The 19599-nt window shown below is 44.7% G+C and overlaps 1 protein-coding gene across 1 annotated transcript; it reads left to right on the top strand.

The window, feature by feature from the left end:
- Positions 1-793: 793 nt before the first annotated feature.
- Positions 794-18043, top strand: trim9 (tripartite motif containing 9). Its single transcript, XM_088354761.1, has 11 exons — positions 794-1692; positions 6934-7029; positions 8750-8872; positions 10372-10482; positions 10555-10708; positions 10780-10925; positions 10994-11132; positions 12456-12485; positions 12548-12854; positions 12926-13088; positions 15785-18043. Exons 1-11 carry the CDS (start codon positions 847-849, stop codon positions 15860-15862), a joined length of 2193 nt encoding a protein of 730 aa, XP_088210887.1. The 5' UTR covers positions 794-846; the 3' UTR covers positions 15863-18043.
- Positions 18044-19599: the final 1556 nt, after the last annotated feature.

The following is a 19599-nucleotide window of genomic DNA, read 5'->3' as shown; positions in this document are numbered from 1 at the left end:
ATTAGTGTTGGAACATCATGAAATAGATTTATCCGCATTTTAGTCAGTTTTCCTCCTTTTGTGTTCTGTTCTGTTGGAGCCTGTTTTAAACATGTTTTCATCCAATTCGAGTGAGCGAAGGCTCCAACCTATCCTGTGTTTTCTTACTTTCATGTTTTCTTCAGTTGGCGTCAGTCCTTCCTACATTTCCTTCTCTGTCTTCTTCTTTCATGTTTTTGTTCTGTTAGAATTTATTGGGATGAGGATAATGATGTAGTTATTCCATCCACGCCCGCGTCTGCGATCTCTTACTTTTGTGTTTTGTTCTGTTGCAACTATAGATAGTATTGCAACGTATCCTTTTTTATTTACAGTTAACTTTCCTACATACCTTGCTTTGATCCACTTGCATGTTTTGTTCTGTTAGAGCTGGTTAGTGTTTTGTTTGTAATTGTTCTATCTGCATTTTAGCCATTTTTCCTCCTTTTGTGTTTTGTTCTGTTGGAACCTGTTTTAATCATGTTTTCATCCAATTCGAGTGAGCTAAGGCTCCAACATATCCTGCGTTCCGTCATGTGTCTTTTATCTCAGTTATCGTCAGTCATAGATTTAATGCGATGTCTCCCCCTGTCATTTTTTGTCCGGACTTTTGGCTTCCCACGTGTTTTTTTCGCGTCCTCCTTTCATGTTTGGTTCAGGACTTTTGACGTCGCGACCCTCTCTCCCGACGCACGTCTCGATCGGAACGAAGCTCCGGTCATTGATTGGCCCCGGTGAAAGTAGCCCCGCCCCTAACCCTCCGCATCTCCCGGTCGCACCGCCGCCGCTCAGTCGTCCCTCCGCCCGCAGTCGCGTCCCCTCGCCGCGATGGAGGAGATGGAGGACGAGCTGAAATGTCCGGTGTGCGGCTCCTTCTTCCGCGAGCCCATCATCCTGCCCTGCTCGCACAATCTGTGCCTGTCCTGCGCCCGCAACATCCTGGTGCAGACGCCGGACGCCGAGTCGCCGCGCAGCAGCCGCGCCTCCGCCTCCGACTACGACTACCTGGACCTGGACAAGATGAGCCTGTACAGCGAGGCGGACAGCGGCTACGGCTCCTACGGGGGTTTGGTCAGCCTCCCCGGCACCCCCTGCCAAAAGTCGCCCAACGGAGTGCGGGTGTTCCCGCCGGGCCCGCCTCCGCACGCGCCTCCCCCGCAGCCGGACGCCGGCCTGCGGGCGCCCGTCCCCCGCAACGCCTGCGTGACCTGCCCGCAGTGCCACCGCAGCCTGGCGCTGGACGAGCGCGGGCTGCGCGGCTTCCCGCGCAACCGCGTCCTGGAGGCGGTGGTGGAGCGCTACCGGCAGCGGAACCGGGCGGCCGCCCTCAAGTGTCAACTGTGCGAGCGCCACCCGCGCGACGCCGCCGTCGCCTGCGAGCAGTGCGACGTCCTCTACTGCGAGCCCTGCAGGATGCGCTGCCACCCGCCGAGGGGACCCCTCGCCAAGCACCGCCTGCTGCCGCCCTCCCTGCAGGGCCGCCCGGGTGCGGGACCCGCCCGGCGCGTCGCCCCCCGCAAGTCCTCCACCTGCGCGGAACACGAGCTGGAGAACCTGAGCATGTTCTGCGTGCGCTGCAAGGCGCCCGCTTGCTACCAGTGCCTGGAGGAGGGCGAGCACGCCGCGCATGCGCACGAGGTCAAGGCGCTCGGGGCCGTCTGGAAGACCCACAAGGTAAAACGGGGGTCCTCCGACCCGGGGGTCCCCGTGGACCCGCGCTGAATCAGAATCGCCTTTGCTAAGTCCAAAATACCTTCCGCTGCGCAATATTCTGAAAAGTCGACATTTAAGAGCTACTTCGTTAGAAACCGAAACCAAAAAATATTGCACTTTCAAACTGTGTCAAACTCATTTTAACTCGGGGGCCACACCATAGAACAAACATTCCGTCGGGGGCCTGACGAGTAGATTCAAGAGAAAGAAAAAGAGATAAAGAAATAAAAGAAAAAGGGAGGGAAAAGGAGAGAGGGCGGGACAAAGAGAGAGAGAGAGAGAGGGAGAGAGCGTGGGAAACAAAAGAGATAAAAAGTCGTGAGAGAGGGGTAAAAGAAAGGGAGCAGAAGAAAGAATTCCAAAGAGAAATAGAAAGACAGAAGGAGAGGAAAAAAAAAAGGAAGTTAAAGCAAAAGAGGTTAAAAGACACACAGAGAGAAAGAGCAACAAAGGAAGAGAAAAAGAGAGACACAGAGAGTAAAAGAGACAGAGTGAGAGAAAAGGGGTGGAAAAGAAAAAGAGAGAGAGAGAAAGAAATACAAGTACAGTGTCTTTGTTGGAGGCACCTGGCTTTGGCAACATCAAGTTCACATATTTCAACCTGCAGCTTGTTTCTCTCTTGCGCTTCTCTAAGTGTTGTCTCGCGGGCCGGATTCAATCCCTTAGCGGGCCTGATTTGGCCCGCGGGCTGCCTGCTTGAAACCTGTGGTATATAGCTTCGAGGAAGCAGCGATTCCTTGGTCTGTTCGTTTGCAAATCGCTCACCAGCGCTGGGTCATTGTGATTTTTCTGGTAAAATGTTGATGGATTCTTTTCAACCCTAATTTCAACAAGTCATCTGCTATTAATATATAATAAAAAGATGGTAAGAATAATTGTTATTTTAGAAAAACATTATTCAAGCTAATCAGTTACAAAATATTAGCATCCCTTCACGGTTCAGTGAGAAAAACGTAAAATTCGGATGATGTAATGGTGAGGGGGGGGTTGGACCAGTCTTCATTTGAAGTGGAAAATAAGTCTACAGTATGACCAAAAACGTTGCTTTCAAGGAAACTGGGAAACCTGAAAACAGATTGGAAGGCACTGTTTTCAAGAAATAGCTTTTGACTTCGATTTGGAGTGGAAAAACAGGCAATTTGTCACAAGCCAGGAACGGAGACAGGACCCAATAACGTTCTTTTTACTCCGTTTTTATTAAGAAAGAGAACAGGACTTGCATCCACGATCCGATGATCGTCGGTCACGGGTTGCAGAAAGCAGGAACGCGGAAGTCGCACTTCCGTGTCGAGCGAGGGTCGTCGTTGACAGCAAGAAAACAGGTCGATGGGCAGGACGGAGGAGCCAAAGCAGAAACAGGTCCAGAAAAGGGGTCAGCAACAGGTATCAGGCAGGAAACAGGGCAAAACAGGTCGATGGCCAAGACAGAGGAGCAAGGGCAGTAACGAGTCCAGAAAAGAAGTCGGCAACAGGTATCAGGCAGGAAACGGGGCAAAACGGGTCGATGGCCGGGACAGGGGAGCAAAAGCAGAAACGGGTCCAGAAAAAGGTCAGCAACAGGTATCAGGCATGAAACGGGGCAAAAACAGGTCAATGGCTGGGACAGGGGAGCAAAACAGAAACGGGTCCAGAAAAAGGTCGGCAGCAGGTATCAGGCAGGAAAACAGGGCAGGATAATGTCAGAGAGTACAAAAGCTTGCCTAGCTGAGAGCATAGGTTCGCAAACAATCTGACAGGTTCCTTTCAGAAGACGGGAGCTTAAAAAGAGTTTAACAGCCAATTAGGTCCCGTGGCTGTTGGCGCCGAATCAGTAATCATGACACAATTTCCATCATTAAAATCAGAAAAAGGGAATAATGGCGTAAACGGTTTTCAAAAATGCTTCATTTTCAAAAAGAATAGTCCAGTAAAACATAACAATTGAGGACAAATGTCGGTTCTCTCGGTGCCATTTTAGAAACTGATAGGAAAGAGCGTGCCCTTTATGCTAATCAGTAACTCCAAGTAGCACGACGGTTTAAAAATCTTGGAGACCCCTTCTATGAAAGGAACTCCGTCAAGACCAGAACAGAAGGAGGACCCAGATGTGTAACGTGACTCACAAGTTTATTGAAATATGGAGGAAAGTCAGCGCCAGCGATCTGGTGTTGCCGAACGCGGGAAGCAAGCTGCTCCTGGTATCGGAGTGTGTTCCAAAGGCGGAAGTGGATCTTCGGGAGTGGGATATCGTAAAACAGGTTGTTAGCCGGGACGCGAGATCAGAACGTGGTCGGGGTCAAAAAACGGGTCGTTAGCTGGCAAGGGAGATCAAAATGTGCTTGGGGTTAAAAAACAGGTCGTAGCAGGAGACGAACAGGGAAATCAGGAACGGACGAGAGGAAAACGGGTGACTTAAAGGGAGTCAAAAATGCTTGCCTTGTGAAAACAGAGGTTCGCTGACGGACTGACCAAGGGCGAGTGAAAGCACTGAGCTTAAATAGTAGGGGGGACCAATCAGTAATCGCCAAATGAGCAGGCACTGGTGAGTGTAATGAGTAATCATGACAATTTGATTTAAAAAAAAGACACGTTTTTGGGTCATGTTGACCAAAAAAACACCCATAACTGGATCCTTTTATGGGTCATGCTTTAAAAAAAAAAAAATAAAAATAAAAAAAAAAAAATATATATATATATATATATACATATATATATATATATATATGCACACAAAACCTCCACAATTCATCCAATTAATCCAAATATTAGATTGATCCATTTTTGTCCCAGTTTTGATTTTATTTTTGACCTATTTTGAGTGTAATCCGCAAAATGACCCCCAAAACCAGGGTAGAACTGTTAAAAAGAAGTCAGCCAGTTTGGGTTACAGTATTTAAAAAAAGAACACCAAAATCTGAGTTATGTTGAATGAAATAACGGCCAAAATTGGATCTTTTATGAAAAGATAGGTTCTTCTTTTCATTTAAAATAACTGTGTGATTTTATTTTCCAAGTTGAGCGCCAAAAATACATCCATTTCTGCAAAAATGGCCCAAATGACAAACCCAAACTGTTTAAAAGAAGTATTCTGGGTTAGGGTTGTTTGATCCTGAAAAATGACAACCCAAACATTATATTCACAGAAAAAAAAAAAAAAAACAGATTTTTCTTCCTCAAGGCTTTCAAATGTTGAAAGTAGCGGCAGTAGTTTAGGAGGTAGCGCGATCGTTTTAGGATTAAGGGATCCCAGTTCGAATCCCGGCTCGTCCGTGTTACATGCCGAAGTGTCCTTGGGTAAGACACTGAACCCCCATTACCCTCAATAAGCAGGTTAGCGCCTTACATGGCTGCACAGATCACGGCCGCTATTGGGAAATGTGAAGCACACTGTAAAGCGCTTTGGGAAGTCATTGACTTGAAAAGCGCTAGAGAAATGCAGATCATTTCAGATCATTTCATTTCATTGTGAGCTGCACAAAACAAATATCAGGCAAAAACTTATAAAATAAATATTATATTAAAAATATAAACAATTTATATAGTATATCATACAAACGCTAAATTCATGATGACTATGGCAACAAATACAAATTATTAGCTCCCATTTTAGGAAAAGGTGACCAAAAAAATGACCTAAAAACTATTGTTTGTAAAAAAACAACAACAACAACAAAGTCAGTGCATAAAAAAACTCCGTAATAATCGATGAGTTCTCTTAAAGGAGGCCATCTTGTGAATAATGAAGAACTTGGGAACAGTTGGTCCGACAGCTTGTTCGGACGTCCTCCCGAGAGACGTCCGCTCGAAAACCTCACTTACCGCAGAAAGAGACGTCTCTTATGCTAGTTAGCGTTAGCAACAAGCTTCAGCAAACAGCTAGCTTGCATAAAAATGTTACAGAGTTATTACAAAATGTCCAGAAGGACACAAACAGGAAGAAAACAGCACCTTATGCTAGTTAGCATGAGCAACACGCTTCAGCAAACAGCTAGCTTGCATAAAAAGGTTGCATAGTTATGACAAAATGTTCAGAAGAAGACTGACGATTATGCTAGCTAGCATTAGCAATTTCCTTCAGCTAACTACTAGCTTATTGCAGTGATACTCCAAATTGTCCATAGGACACAAACAGGAAGCCTACAGAATGAAGACCGTGTGTTTTGCTAATCAGCCTTTGCAACAAGCTTCAGCTAACTGCTAGCGCGCTTACAAAATATTGCAGAGTTCCTCCGAAATGTCCAAAAAGACAAAAACGGGAAATCTTCACAATGAAAAACGCGTGTTATGCTAGCTAGCATTAGCAACAAGCTTCAGCTTACTACTAGCATGTTGCAGTGTTACTCCAAATTGTCCATAGGACACAAACAGGAAGTTCTCAGAATGAAGACTTTGTGTTTTGCTAGTTAGCCTTAGCAACAAACTTCACCTAACTGCTAGCGCGCTTAAAAGATATTGCAGAGTTCCTTCGAAATGCCCAAAAGGACAAAAACGGGAAATCTTCACAATGAAGACCGTGTGTTATGCTAGCTAGCATTACCAACAAGCTTCAGCTTACTACTAGCATGTTGCAGTGTTACTCCAAATTGTCCATAGGACACAAACAGGAAGTCCTTAGAATGAAGACCGTGTGTTTTGCTAGTTAGCCTTAGCAACACGCATCAGCTAACTGCTAGCGCACTTATGAAATATTGCAGAGTTCCCCCAAAATGTCCAAAAGGACAAAAACGGGAAATCTTCACAATGAAGACTGACGGTTATGCTAGCTAGCATTAGCAAAAAGCTTCAGTTTACTACTAGCATGTTGCAGTGTTACTCCAAATTGTCCATAGGACACAAACAGGAAGTCCTCAGAGTGAAGACCGTGGGTTTTGCCAGGTAGCCTTAGCAACAAGCTTGAGCCTACTCCTAGCGTGCCTGAAACCCGTGCAGTCACTCTCCACTCCCCCCAAAGAGGAAGTGGTGTTTGCTGTTTGCGCTTTCCTGTCACATGACTCCCGCAGGTGACTTTTCGTTAAAGAAGCTAGCATAGTACGCTAGCATACTGTATATATCTGTTGCAAAGTTCTCCAATTCCGATTGTTTTAGTTTACTAGTTGTTTCAGCTAAAAGAAAATAAACACACGCACACAGAAATCTCATTTGAAAGCTAAGTTTAGGCGCTAATTAGCATTTAGCATTAGCATGTCTTTCCCACTAACGCGGAGTTTTCCCGCTCTGCCGCAGGCTCAACTCTCTCAGGCCCTCAACAGATTGTCGGAGCGAGCCGGCGAGGCCAAAGAGTTCCTGGTTCAACTCCGGAACACCGTGCAGCACATCCAGGTAGCGCCGGATTAGCATCGGGGATTAGCAACGCTAATCTCTCGGCATTTATGATGATAGCATGAAATGGCGCCATGAACCGGGCAAGTTTTGTTGTTTTATTCCAAAAGCGAAGATGTCCCAACATTTGAGGCGGCAGTAGCTCAGGAGGTAGAGCGATCGTTTTAGGATTAAGGGATCCCAGTTCGAATCCCGGCTTGTCCGTGTTACATGCCGAAGTGTCCTTGGGTAAGACACTGAACCCCCAATACCCCCAATAAGCAGGTTAGCGCCTTACATGGCTGCACAGATCATGGCCGCTATTGGGAAATGTGAAGCACACTGTAAAGCGCTTGGGAAGTCATTGACTTGAAAAGCGCTAGAGAAATGCAGATCATTTCAGATCATTTCATTTCATTCCTATAGTCCTCGCATTCCCCAAATTCCTTTGTTCACTAGGAATGATTTATGACCCATCATGTTTATGCAAATTCAATTGGAGTTTATTACTGTAACTATTGCATTCTTAACAGTCCTGAAATTCTATTATGAATTATTAGCAAGTCACAATGCAAATAAGATATGAAATTATGATTTGTGACTGTATTATATATATAAGTTTTATTGTTTTGTGACCCCTATATTCCTGGCATCCTACAATAATGACGTCACAACATTCCTTACATTTTCAAAACGGTTTGCATTTTTGAAATTCCTTTGCGAATTATGATTGATTTATGACCCGTCATATGTATGCAAAAGAGTTACAAATTGACAATTTATAGCTGTAGTTACTTATTTCCTTACATTCCTGAAATTCCTTTATGAATGAGATACAAAGAGAGAGGGAGAAAGTAAGAGAAAAAAGAGAGAGATGTAGAAAGAGAGAGGTAGAGAAAAAACAGAGAGAAGAGAAAGAAAGAAAGAGAGCACCAGAGAGAGAGAGACAGAGAGAGAGACAGATAGAGAGAGAGAGAGACAGATAGAGAGAGAGAGAGTGAAAGAGAGAGGCAGAAAGAGAGACAGAGAGAGAGAGAGAGAGAGAGACAGAGAGAGAGAGACAGAGAGACACAGAGAGAGAAAGAGCAAGAGAGAGAGGCAGAAAGGGAGACAGAGAGAGAGAGAGAGAGAGAGAAAGAGACAGAGAGAGAGAGCAAGAGAGAGAGGCAGAAAGAGAGACAGAGAGAGAGAGAGAGAGACAGAGAGAGAGAGAGACAGAGAGAGAGACAGAGAGAGTGAGAGAGAGACACAGAGAGAGAGAAAGAGAGAGAGACAGAGAGAGAGACAGAGAGAGAGAGACACAGAGAGATAGAGAGAGCGACACAGAGAGAGAGAGACAGAAAGAGAGAGCGAGAGAGAGAGAGAGACACACACACAGAAAAAGCGAGAGAGCGAGAGAGAGAGAGAGAGAGAGAGAGAGAAAAAAAGAAATACAACTCCAGTTAGTTTTTGATAGGTGCCTGGCGTTGGCTTATAAAATGCAGCTCATTTTTCTCTTGTGCTTCTCTCGATGTCGTCTCACGTGCCGGATGAAAGCAGTCTTGGTGAGCCTGATCTAGGTTGCGGGCCGCATGCCCGACACCCGCGATTTAACGATTTTAAACCGAAAAAGAAAAAAAATATTCTCCAAAAAGCTAGCACGCGCTGCCGAAACATGGAACTTCCAGTTTTCTTCTTTTATGCAATGACAAGTAGGTGTAGTGACGCCATCTAGTGGCTAACAGTGTCATTTCCCGTCCAGGAGAACGGCGTGGAATTCGAGGCCTGCCTGGTGGCGCAGTGCGACGCCCTGATCGAGGCGCTAAACCGCCGAAAAGCTCAACTGCTAGCTTGCGTCAACAAGGAACACGAGCACAAGCTGAAGGTAAAACTCAGCGCTTGGGTCCGCACTTTTTGGAAACAACCAAATAGAAAGATATGAGTGCCTCGCTATGTTTTGGATTCGGCAAAGGCGGAGGCTAGCAGAAGCTGTGCTTTTATTCTCAAGAGCGCTAGAAACTAAAAATGCTCATTTGAATGCTAACGTATTTAAATTGCGTATTTCACAAGTCAGACCAATGAAATGTTCCTTAGCCTTTTATGGAAATGGATTTCCTGTCGGCAATATTCTGCCTAGCAACAAGTGAAGCTCCGAGAGTCTTGCGTTGTGCTGCTAGCGTTTGTCATCCTGAATGCTTTCACTGCAGGATTTTCTCTGCCCCCGCATAGTCGCCACCGGCTTACTGTTACCTAGCAACCCTCGGTCCATCTGTCTGACTCGAGTCTCCTTTCTAGAAGGAGGCAGCAGGGACTGCGCTAGGAATGCCAAAATCAATGTTGACGCTCTCACAGATGGCCCCAGAAAAAGGAAACGCGACCGTGAAAGATGGTGTGACGGGTAGCTGTCCGCAAATGCCGCCGCGTGAAAATGTGGCGCGTCCTCCGTAGAGGACCAGGCGAGTCGTAGATCACTTTGACAAGTCGCAGCCAATGTGTCGGTGGGACCGGGAGGGAGGTGGTCTGGCGTGGTTTATTGTTTGGTGGTGGCTAAAGTCAGCCCATGTCTGGCGTTATAATGGTGGTCCTTTACTTGCGGCGATTCTGGCAGAAACTGATGACCAGTGGCAGACAACATCTGGTGGAACTTCAGTGGAAGTCCAGTGGTAATACAGAACGGGTACAGTGGTGGTCGACGCATGGTGGCAGTCTGGAATCTATCTGGCTGAAGTCAGGCGGTCGTCCAAAGGCGATATGGTGGTGGTTGACGTCTGGGGGCGGTCTAGGTTTAGTCCAGCGTCAATCTATAGGCAGTACAGTGGCAGCCTAGGTCAGGCGGCAGTCCAGCGGTAGTTGGGCAGGAGTCCAGAGGCAGTACGGTGGTGGCTGTTGTCAGCTGGCAGTCCAGCAGTAGTCTGGAGGCAGTACAGTGGTGGCCTAAGTCTGGCAGGGTAGTTGGACAGGAGTCTGTAGGCTTTAAGGTTGTGGCCTATGTCCGGTAGCAGTCTGGCTACAGTCCAGCAGCAGTCCAGCGGCAGTCCGTAGACAGTACGGTGGTGGTTGATTTCTGGTGGCAGTCTGGCAGTTGTCTGGTCGTGGTACGGTGTTGGCCTATGTCTAGTGGCAGTCCAGTGCTACTCTGGCGGCTCTCTATAGGTGGTAGAGTGTTGGTTGGTAGCAGTCTGGCGTCAGTCTGGCGTCAATTTGGTCCCAGTCATGCAGCAGTCGACGTCAGCTGGCTGGTAGCAGTCAGGTGGTGGCTGATCTTTGGTATTGTGCAGACTGTGGGCGGCTCCCATCAGGCAACACTCTGGTTGTGGCTGACGTCTGGTGGCGACCAACCCCATGTACTGGCGGCCCTCCCTGACCAAACGACGGTTCCCGCAGGTGGTGCGCGAGCAGATCTCGCACTGCACGGTGAAGCTGAGGCAGACCACAGGCTTGATGGAGTACTGCCTGGAGGTGATCAAGGAGAACGACCCCAGTGGCTTCCTGCAGGTAGCGCCCCACCCGGGTCAGTGCATTTGTTTACCTTTTACTCGATGGGTGACGGCATCATTTTTGCTTCAGATTTCAGACGCGCTGATCCGCCGGGTCTTGATGACGGACAGCCAGTGGGGCAAAGGCCCGCTGACGCCCAGGACCAGCAGCGACTTTGAGCTAACGCTGGACAGCGCCCCGCTTCTGCAGGCTGTCCACCAGCTGGACTTTGTGCAGATGAAAGGTACTTGAATGCTTCGATCCTATTATTTTTGTGCGCACCTTGTTTGGAGCGTTTGCTTTGTGGCCCCTCAGTGCCGTCAGCGCCAATGCTCCAACTAGAGGAGTTTTGCACGGAGAACAACAGCGCCACCTTGTCGTGGAAACAACCGCCGCTTTCCAGCATCGGCGTGGACGGATACATCCTGGAACTGGACGACGGCGACGGCGGACCCTTCAGGGTGCGCGGACAATTTCGGCCACCGGTGGACCAAAATGACGGTGTTGTCGGTGTGTGCGCCCCCTGCAGGAAGTCTACGTGGGCACGGAGACCATCTGCACGGTGGACGGCCTGCACGACCACAGCACGTACAGGTCGCGGGTGAAGGCCTTTAACGCGAGCGGCGTGGGACAGTACAGCAAAACGCTTGTCATGTACACTTCAAGCGGTAAGACCCTCTTTACACTAGCACTTATTTTTTCATCCGTATTGTTAGAAATTGAATACATTAAAAATGTAGCGTTTATCAAATTGTTCGAATGAGTTATCTGACTCCATTAACCAAACACAACTTACATTCGCCTAACAATGCATGCTCGTTTCTTTATGGAATAACGAACAAGAGACCGGCATTTCCACACGGGGGCAGATTTAATTTCTTAAAGTATTTTACTAAGTGAATTTCATCGAATTAGCCGAATTATTGTCGAATTAGTCTTCGTTGAGCCTCCCTCTCACTATCGATCTCCTATCTCTTGAAGTTCTGTCTTCTGAAGTCCTTTTCACAAGCTGGGGTGTTGGCTTCTCCCATGAGGCGTGCCGACTCCTCCCATGGGGCGATCAGGTGCCAGCTTCACCACTTCCTTGCCAAAAGGCGTCGCGACGTCTAAAGAAAACTCATATCAGCAAAGCGCTACTCAAAACAATGCTGACATCCTTGTGCGTCTGGCCTTCTCCTGTCAGCACTCAAAGGAATTCTGTTATCAAAATAAACCTCATAAATATACTGTTGGGAATTAAACCATTAAAAATGTAGCGTTTACCAAATTATTCGAATGAGTTATTTCACTCCATGAACCAAACATAACCTTCATTCACCCAACAATGCATGCTCTTTTCTTTTCGGGAAAATATGGGCAAGAGACCGGCATTTCCACACGGGGGCAGATTTATTTTCTTAAAGTATTTAACTAAGTGAATTCCATCGAATTAGCCGAATTCGTGTCGCTCAAGGCTTTCTCGAGCCTCCTTTTCGATTGTCCCTTGCGATAGATCTCCTATCTCCTGAAGTTCTGTCTTTTGAAGTTCTTTTCACATGCTGGGGTGTCGGCTCCTCCCATGGGGCGTGCCGACTCCTCCCATGGGGCGGGTCAGGTGCCAACTTCACCACTTCCTCGCCGAAAGGCGTCACAATGTCTAAAGAAATACATCTGATGCATTCCAGACAGCCTAACCTTCTAAAGAACCTTGAAGAAAAACAGTCAGTGAATCTTTCTACTGCATCAAACTGAGTACATGGACTTACTTTGTAGTTAATTTTATAATACCCTTGATAGTCAAATGTATAAAATATTTCAGTATTTAGGAGGTCCATATATTTATCAGGGAAGACGGATAAAAAAACCTCATAGTCTAACTTATTTAACCATGACTTCTTGGTAGAGTTAAGAGGTTATTTGCACTAGCTAAAATGAAGGCTAAAGCTAAAATAAAGGCTAAGAAAAGCTCAATCTGAAGCCGCTTCTTCTTCTTCTTCTCCCCTTGCTTCCAGCCGGACTCCCCCCTGCCGACTTGCAGTCAGGTAAGCGCCCCCCGCGAAGCATCTGGTTAGCCCGAAGCTAAGGCTTTTTTTGCCGGCGTCAGCGCCGTCCTGGTTCTCCTTCGACGCGGCGTCGGCGCACCCGGACGTGGTCCTGTCCGACGACAAGCTGACGGCGACCTGCAACAGCTACGACGAGCGCGTGGCGCTAGGCGGCGCGGCCTTTTCCCGCGGCGTGCACTACTGGGAGCTGACGCTAGAGCGCTACGACAACCATCCCGATCCGGCTTTCGGCGTAGCGCGAGCCGACGCGCTGAAGGACGTCATGCTAGGCAAGGACGACAAGGCCTGGGCCATGTACGTGGACAACAACCGATCCTGGTTCATGCACAACAACTCGCACACCAACAGGTGAGGCGCCGGGAACCGACGTCGGCGTTCGCGCAGGTGAATTGACGGTAAATGTTTTGGGGGGGCGGCAGGACGGACGGGGGGATCGGCAAAGGCTCGACGGTGGGGGTCCTGCTGGACTTGAACCGGGGGATCCTCCTCTTCCTGATTAACGAGGAGCAGCAGGGGCCCGTGGCCTTCCAGGGCCTGCAGGGGGTCTTCTACCCCGCCATCAGTCTTAACCGAAACGTGCAGGTAAGTCCTCGCATTGATTTCCTTCGGGGGTCACAAACTCGCAGCCCGCGGGACGTATGTGGCCCCTGCCGTAAAATCAAATCTTAAATGTAATGAATTTCAAATACTTTTGATTTCGATACCAACTTCGTGCTAATCGGTTAAGCAGGGCTCAAAATAGACATGCTAATGTGCAAGGCAATTGAATAGGTTAGGTAATAATGCCTTATTCCAGCTAATACATCTAACAGAGATTTTGTAACACATTCTTCTCAAGGTTTCCTTATGTTGAGGTTTTTGAGTTTTTCCTTGCCCTCGTGATGGTTCCAGATCAGGGGATGGTGTCATAATAGTCTGAAAAAATAGTCTGTGTAATAACCTGTGAAGCCCTTTGAGACTCTTTGTGATTAAGGGCCAAACAAATAAAAATGACTTGACTTGACTTCTTTGTACGGGTGCTTGAAACTTAATGTTTTGTTTTCAAGATCAGGAAAATAGAATCGAATCGAATAGAATAGAATATACCTTTATTGTCGTTGTTAAAAAATGGGTTGAACATATTGTCAGAACAAAATTGGACGTGGCACTCCAGTGTCACATTGAACATTGAGGATAAAAGAAAACAAAGAAGATAAAGGAACTAAGAAGGTAAGGTTATAATTTACACAATATTTATGCAAGAAATGTGGGCATGTAAGATGTTACATACAGTTTTGGGATGCTTACATTTTGAGTGAAGTCCTTGAAAATGCTTGATATTGTTGCCATTGCCATGTGTCTTGGCATTCTGACTCAATAGGCCACGCAATAAATTAAGGAATTTTTTTTTAAACGTGTAAAAATGACGCTGATACGCCTGATACATCACTCCCCCTTACTGGACGCACCCAAGAGGACAACTCTCTTTAGAAAACCGGGTCTTTCGGGTCGGCTCACTGAGAAAAGCCAGCTCTTTCGGCCCCTCAGATTTTTTATTTTTTAATCAAATATATTATCAATGAAAATAAAGCAAATGCACCAAGTTATTTAGTAATTAGTCATTTCCTCTTTGCGGGGGATTGAATAGAAATATTCACAGATCTTCAAAAAAACATAAAATGTCAAACAATTTTAGGTTTTGAAACAAATTTAAAGTTGAACAATAACACAAAATCCCTGAAAATGCAAAATAAAATATGCTGTAAAATGCTTGAATGTCAATGTTGTGTTTTCAAGGTCAGCAAAATGCTTGAATTTTGAGTGAAGTCCTTGAAAATGCTTGATATTGTTGCCATTGCCATGTTTCTTGGCATTCTGACTTAACAGGCCACGCAATTAATGAAGAAAACAAAGTAAAAAGTGTGTAAAAATGACGCTGATACGCCTGTTCCGGTAGTTTTTCATTGTGGTGTCGTCATGTGCAGCGTCACTCCCCCTACTGTGGCACCCAAGAGGACAACTCTCTTTAGAAAACCGGGTCTTTCGGGACGGCTCACTGAGAAAAGCCAGCTCTTTCGGCTCCTCAGATTTTTTTATTTTTTAATCCTATATATTATCAATGAAAATAAATCAATAATTTAGTAATTAGTCATTTCATCTTTGCGGGGGATTAAATATAAATATGAAATATAAATATAACACTTTTCTCTTTTGAAACACTGAACAAATTTAAAGTTGAACAATAACAGAAAATCCCTGAAAATGCAAAATAAAATATGCTGTCAATAAATTATGAAATGCGAAAAAATAATCATTTACAATTCTATTGTAATAAATTGAGACATCCATTTTCAGCGCCTCTTGTTGGCCTTGAATAGAATAGAATAAAATAGATTAAAACAAAATAGAATAAAATAGATCAAAACAAAATAGAATAAAATACATTAAAACAAATTAAGATAGATTAAAATAAATAAAATCAAATAGATTAAAATCAAATCAAATCGATTCAAACAAAATAAAATAAAATAAAATTGAATCTATGGGGTGGGATAGAATAGAATAGATTTAAATAAAAAAAATATAGATTAAAACAAAATATAATAAAATTAAATAGATTAAAACAAATTAAAATAGATTCAAATAAATAAAACAAAATTAAAAAATAGATTGAAAAAATAGAATCGGTTAAAACAAAATAAAATAGATTAAAATAAAATAAAATAAAATGGAATTGATGGGGTGCGATAGAATAGAATAGCATAGAATAAAATAGATTAAAATAAATAATATAAAAAAAAAATCGATTAAAACAAAACAAAATCGATTAAAATAAAATAAAATGGAATTGATGGGGTGGGATAGAATAGAATAGCGGCAGTAGCTCAGGAGGTAGAGCGATCGTTTTAGGATTAAGGGATCCCAGTTGGAATCCCGGCTTGTCCGTGTTACATGCCGAAGTGTCCTTGGGTAAGACACTGAAACCCCATTACCCCCAATAAGCAGGTTAGCGCCTTACATGTCTGCAAGGCCGCTATTGGGAAATGTGAAGCACACTGTAAAGCGCTTTGGAAAGTCATTGACTTGAAAAGCGCTAGAGAAATGCAGATCATTTCATTTCATTTCATTGATTACAACGCGGTGTACATTGTTTGCAACAAAATTGCACTCCAAGAGATATGTCAGAAAATCTTAAACAAAAAAAAAAGGAAATAAAATCGAATTGTATTTCTTGTCATCGATTTCAACGTTGTGCAAGAAAATAGAAGATATACGGTTTGTTTTCTCTCTTTCTGCAGGTGACCTTGCACACCGGCCTTCCCGTCCCGGATTTCTACGTCCAGGGGGAGGTGGACGCCCCCGCTCTCGTGTGTTAAGAGAGCCCGACTGAGGGCCCTTAAACCCCCCGGGCCCCCCGACCACCCTTTTCAAAAGCACAGCGATAAGGAAAGGCAAATAAGCATTTGTTAGTAGGCTTCTTGTGGCTTGTTGTGAGTGGAGAAAAACGCAATTCCCTCATTTTCCCAAAAGAGTGTATCGGTGTTTTTTTTCCCAAAATGTCTGAACTCGATGGAGCACGGTTGTACTCAAAGATTCCGAGGGATCGCCTCGAAAATGTTCTTTATCGAAAAACATCTCATGGAATCGTTATAAGCTCGACAGGCCATAAAATGAGGAACGGCTGCCTCTCCAAAGTAGACATAGCATTTAAAGTATAGCTTGTGTGCCTTTTGTTGTTGTTTTTTGGTCAGGAAACATTAAAAATCCTGCAAAAGTGCTTTTACGATTCTGCACAATGAGGGCGGGCCATGAAACGATGAATGATTGACAATGGCAATAATCCCCAGGTACGGAAGCCCGAGAGTGTCAAAATCCTTCCGAATAACTTGTATCTATATCGTGAGGGCTATTTGTTGTTAAAATAAGCTGAAAATGTACTTCCTTTTCTTTAAAAACTATTCATTGTATTATAATTGAATTGTTTGACATAACAGTGTATTTTTATGGATCGATTAAAAATGATTTGTATTTATATTTATTTATTTTCCACGATAGCTTTTTAATCCATATGCCATTTTACGGAAGATCCACTCCTGACGTTAATCGGAGTCGGCGTGTCACGAACCAGGGCAGGCAAGAGGGTTGAGAACCCAATAGCGTAACGTACTCACAATTTATGAGGGAGAGGAGGAATGCGCGCACACTCAAAAGAGTGCTAAAAATCAAACAAATTAGGCCAAAAATAAAACAGGATCAAACACAGGCAATTTCACAGGACTTGGAATACCACACAGAGTTTAACAGGAGTCTTGCAGAAGTTTCACAGACGCTCTGACAACTAACGGCTCAAAGGACCGCGTTTAAGTACTCCCAAGGAGCAATCAGTCAACGCGTCTCGGCCGGTGTCCGTGGGAGGGGCCAACTGGGCGCGCCATGGCAACCGTGACACAGCGGTCTGGGCCTGTGCTCGAGCCTTTAGATTGATTGCTTTTCCTGGGCGTAGTAGCCCCGCCTCCTGTGATATGATTGACAGCAGGCGTCATTGACAATTAGGTTTTGGGCTTAGGCAGTGAGGTTTGGGGTAAGTGTTTAGGGGTCGGGGTCTTTTTTTATTTCTAAACATCGTTTTCAACAAAGACTTTTTTAATTCGGAATTCTGTTTTAAGGGGAACGGTTTCAGCGTTCAATCGTAGTCGGTTCGGCCAGTACTCAACCCTTAAGATCGATTTCTTTTCCTATACATTGGTCATGTCTGTCCTGTAGCCCCGCCTCCTGCAGTTTGATTGGCAGCAGGAGTTATCCTTTCATCATTCTGAAAAAACAACATGTCAGAAAAGAAAGAATATCGAAAGACCCGATGCCGATCGAATTATTTGGGTTAGGCCTGATCTCGATCCTTAGGATCGATTGCTTTTCCTGGACATCATGGTGTCTGTCCTGTAGCCCCGCCTCCTGTGGTTTGATTGACAGCAAGAGTCAAGACGATGACCATAAAACATCTGACGTTGTTAAATGTAAATTTTCAGCAATATTTATCATCACGATAACAATCGAGCAAAATGTGTATTTTTTTTAATTGAATTTTGGCACTCTCGATCTTCCGTACCCGGCGTACCTAATGTTGTGTCCGTGCTTGTTGCTAAGCTACGCTAGCCGCTACTGTGACGTCATAGCCGGCCACATTTCTATATTTCTATACATAAATGGAGAATCTATTCCGGCCCGAATGTTGCATGTTGCCGTGGCAACAGCATCCCGCCACGATTCTTTCGTACGATGCGGAATGAAGAAAGTTTAATAAATATACGAGCGAGCGAGTTTAAGCAGCTTTTCATCAATTACTTTGGGGTCGACATATAGCGTATGGAATATTCTATTTAGTTGATTGAAATGTAGAAATTTGTGCGTGTGAAGCTCTAGACGTTGCCTCTTTTTTATTCTAATAAGAATCGGAATGAGGATTGTGCCCATATTCCCTTCTATATGTGAAGCTTCAAGAAACAGAATGACTGTATCGACTATTTGCATATGCATTAAAAGCCATTTTAGAGTGACAATTGGATTAATTGACATCCTTTTTTTCTGATTGGGTAAAGGAAAACTTGCTGGAATGGGATTGGTCTAAATGTAGAGGAAGGGGAAGAAGATGAAAAATGAACTTTTGACGTTTGTCTCTTTCTCACTCAAATCAAGTCGAGTCCCAGTTATTTGTTTGGCCCTTCATCACAAGATGTCTGCACAGGATGACCGTGACACCATCGCCTGATCTCAAACCGACATGCGGGCAAGGAAAAACTCAAAACCTCAGCGTGAGCAAAAGAAACCTTGAGAAGGGGCCTCACAAGTGGTAATCCAACTTCCAGGATGACCAGGGTGGAATAGATTTAGCAAACATAGTAAACATCAAGAAAAGAGAACACTAGGTAACATGAAACTGGTCCAAAAAGTCCATTACAGCAACGACGCAGCTTCCCATCTCTGCCGGCTGATCGATGCAGGCGTTGACATGCTTCAGGCCCAGACGCTGGTCTGCTGAATCGTCTCGAATCGACCTCCTCTCTCGTGTAACCCCCAGCCAGGCAGTCGGAAAGGGCAGGAAAAGAAAAGTATGTGGTGGGCATCAATCATAAGCTATTAAATTTGTAAGTGAGTCAATAAGCCCAATGTACAAAAGGAAAGCTGCAGTTGCCGTAGGTAATAGTTCTTTTAAAGCTAATGCCGTTGCAGGGCGGATATTGTGAATACGAAAGGCTACATTTTCCATATCACAGTAAACGGTAAACAGCACCTCACACTTAACAAGATAGAGATCGGAGATGGCATTGGGATACCGTAACACTGAAACATTTTTCTTTTCCTTTCCATCTCTCTCTCTTTTTCTGTCTCTTTCTGTCTCTTTTACGATTTGTTTGTCTCTATTTCTCTTGCTCTTTGTCAGTCTTTCTTTTTCTTTCTATCTCTCTTTTACACCCTGTCTCTCTTTCCCTCTGTCTCGCTCTCTGTCTTTCATCTTTCTTTGTCTGTTTCTCTCTCGCTCTCTCTCTCTCACAGTCTCATTCTCCCTCTTGTCTTTGTCTCCCTTTCATTCTTTCTTTCTTTCTAACCTTGCCTCTTTCCATACTCTCCTTTTTCATTTCCATCTTTTTCTGTTTGTCGCCGTGTTTCTTTCTCTCTAGCTTTGCCTGTTTATTTCTTTCTCTCTCTCTCTTTTCCTCCTTCATTGTCTCTTCATCTCTTTTTTCTCTCTGTCTTTCTTTCTCCCCATCTCTCCCATCTTTCTTATTTCTTTTCTTTTTTGCACTCTTTTTTTACCTCTTTTCTTTGTCTCTCTTTCTTTCTTACATTGCCTTTTTTGCTTTCTATTTTTCGTTTCCATTTTCCTTTCTCTTTGTCGCTCTGTTTCTTTCTTTCTTGCTTTGCCTCTTTATTCATCTCTCTTTTCCTTCTCCTTTGTCCCTTCATATCTCTCATTGTCACTCTTTCTCTCTCTTTCTTGTATGCTGTGTCTTCTTTTATTTCTTCCTGCATTGTCTCTTTCTATCTTTCTTTCTGTCGTTTTCTCTCTCTCCCTCTCAGGTCAGTTTTAATATTTTTTTGCCGAAATTGGTTAAAG

The sequence above is a fragment of the Urocampus carinirostris genome, chromosome 15, assembly GCF_059441175.1.
Source record: "Urocampus carinirostris isolate Australia breed hairy pipefish chromosome 15, RoL_Ucar_1.0, whole genome shotgun sequence".
Classification (NCBI taxonomy): domain Eukaryota; kingdom Metazoa; phylum Chordata; class Actinopteri; order Syngnathiformes; family Syngnathidae; genus Urocampus; species Urocampus carinirostris.
This window is presented reverse-complemented; position numbering and strand designations above follow the sequence as displayed.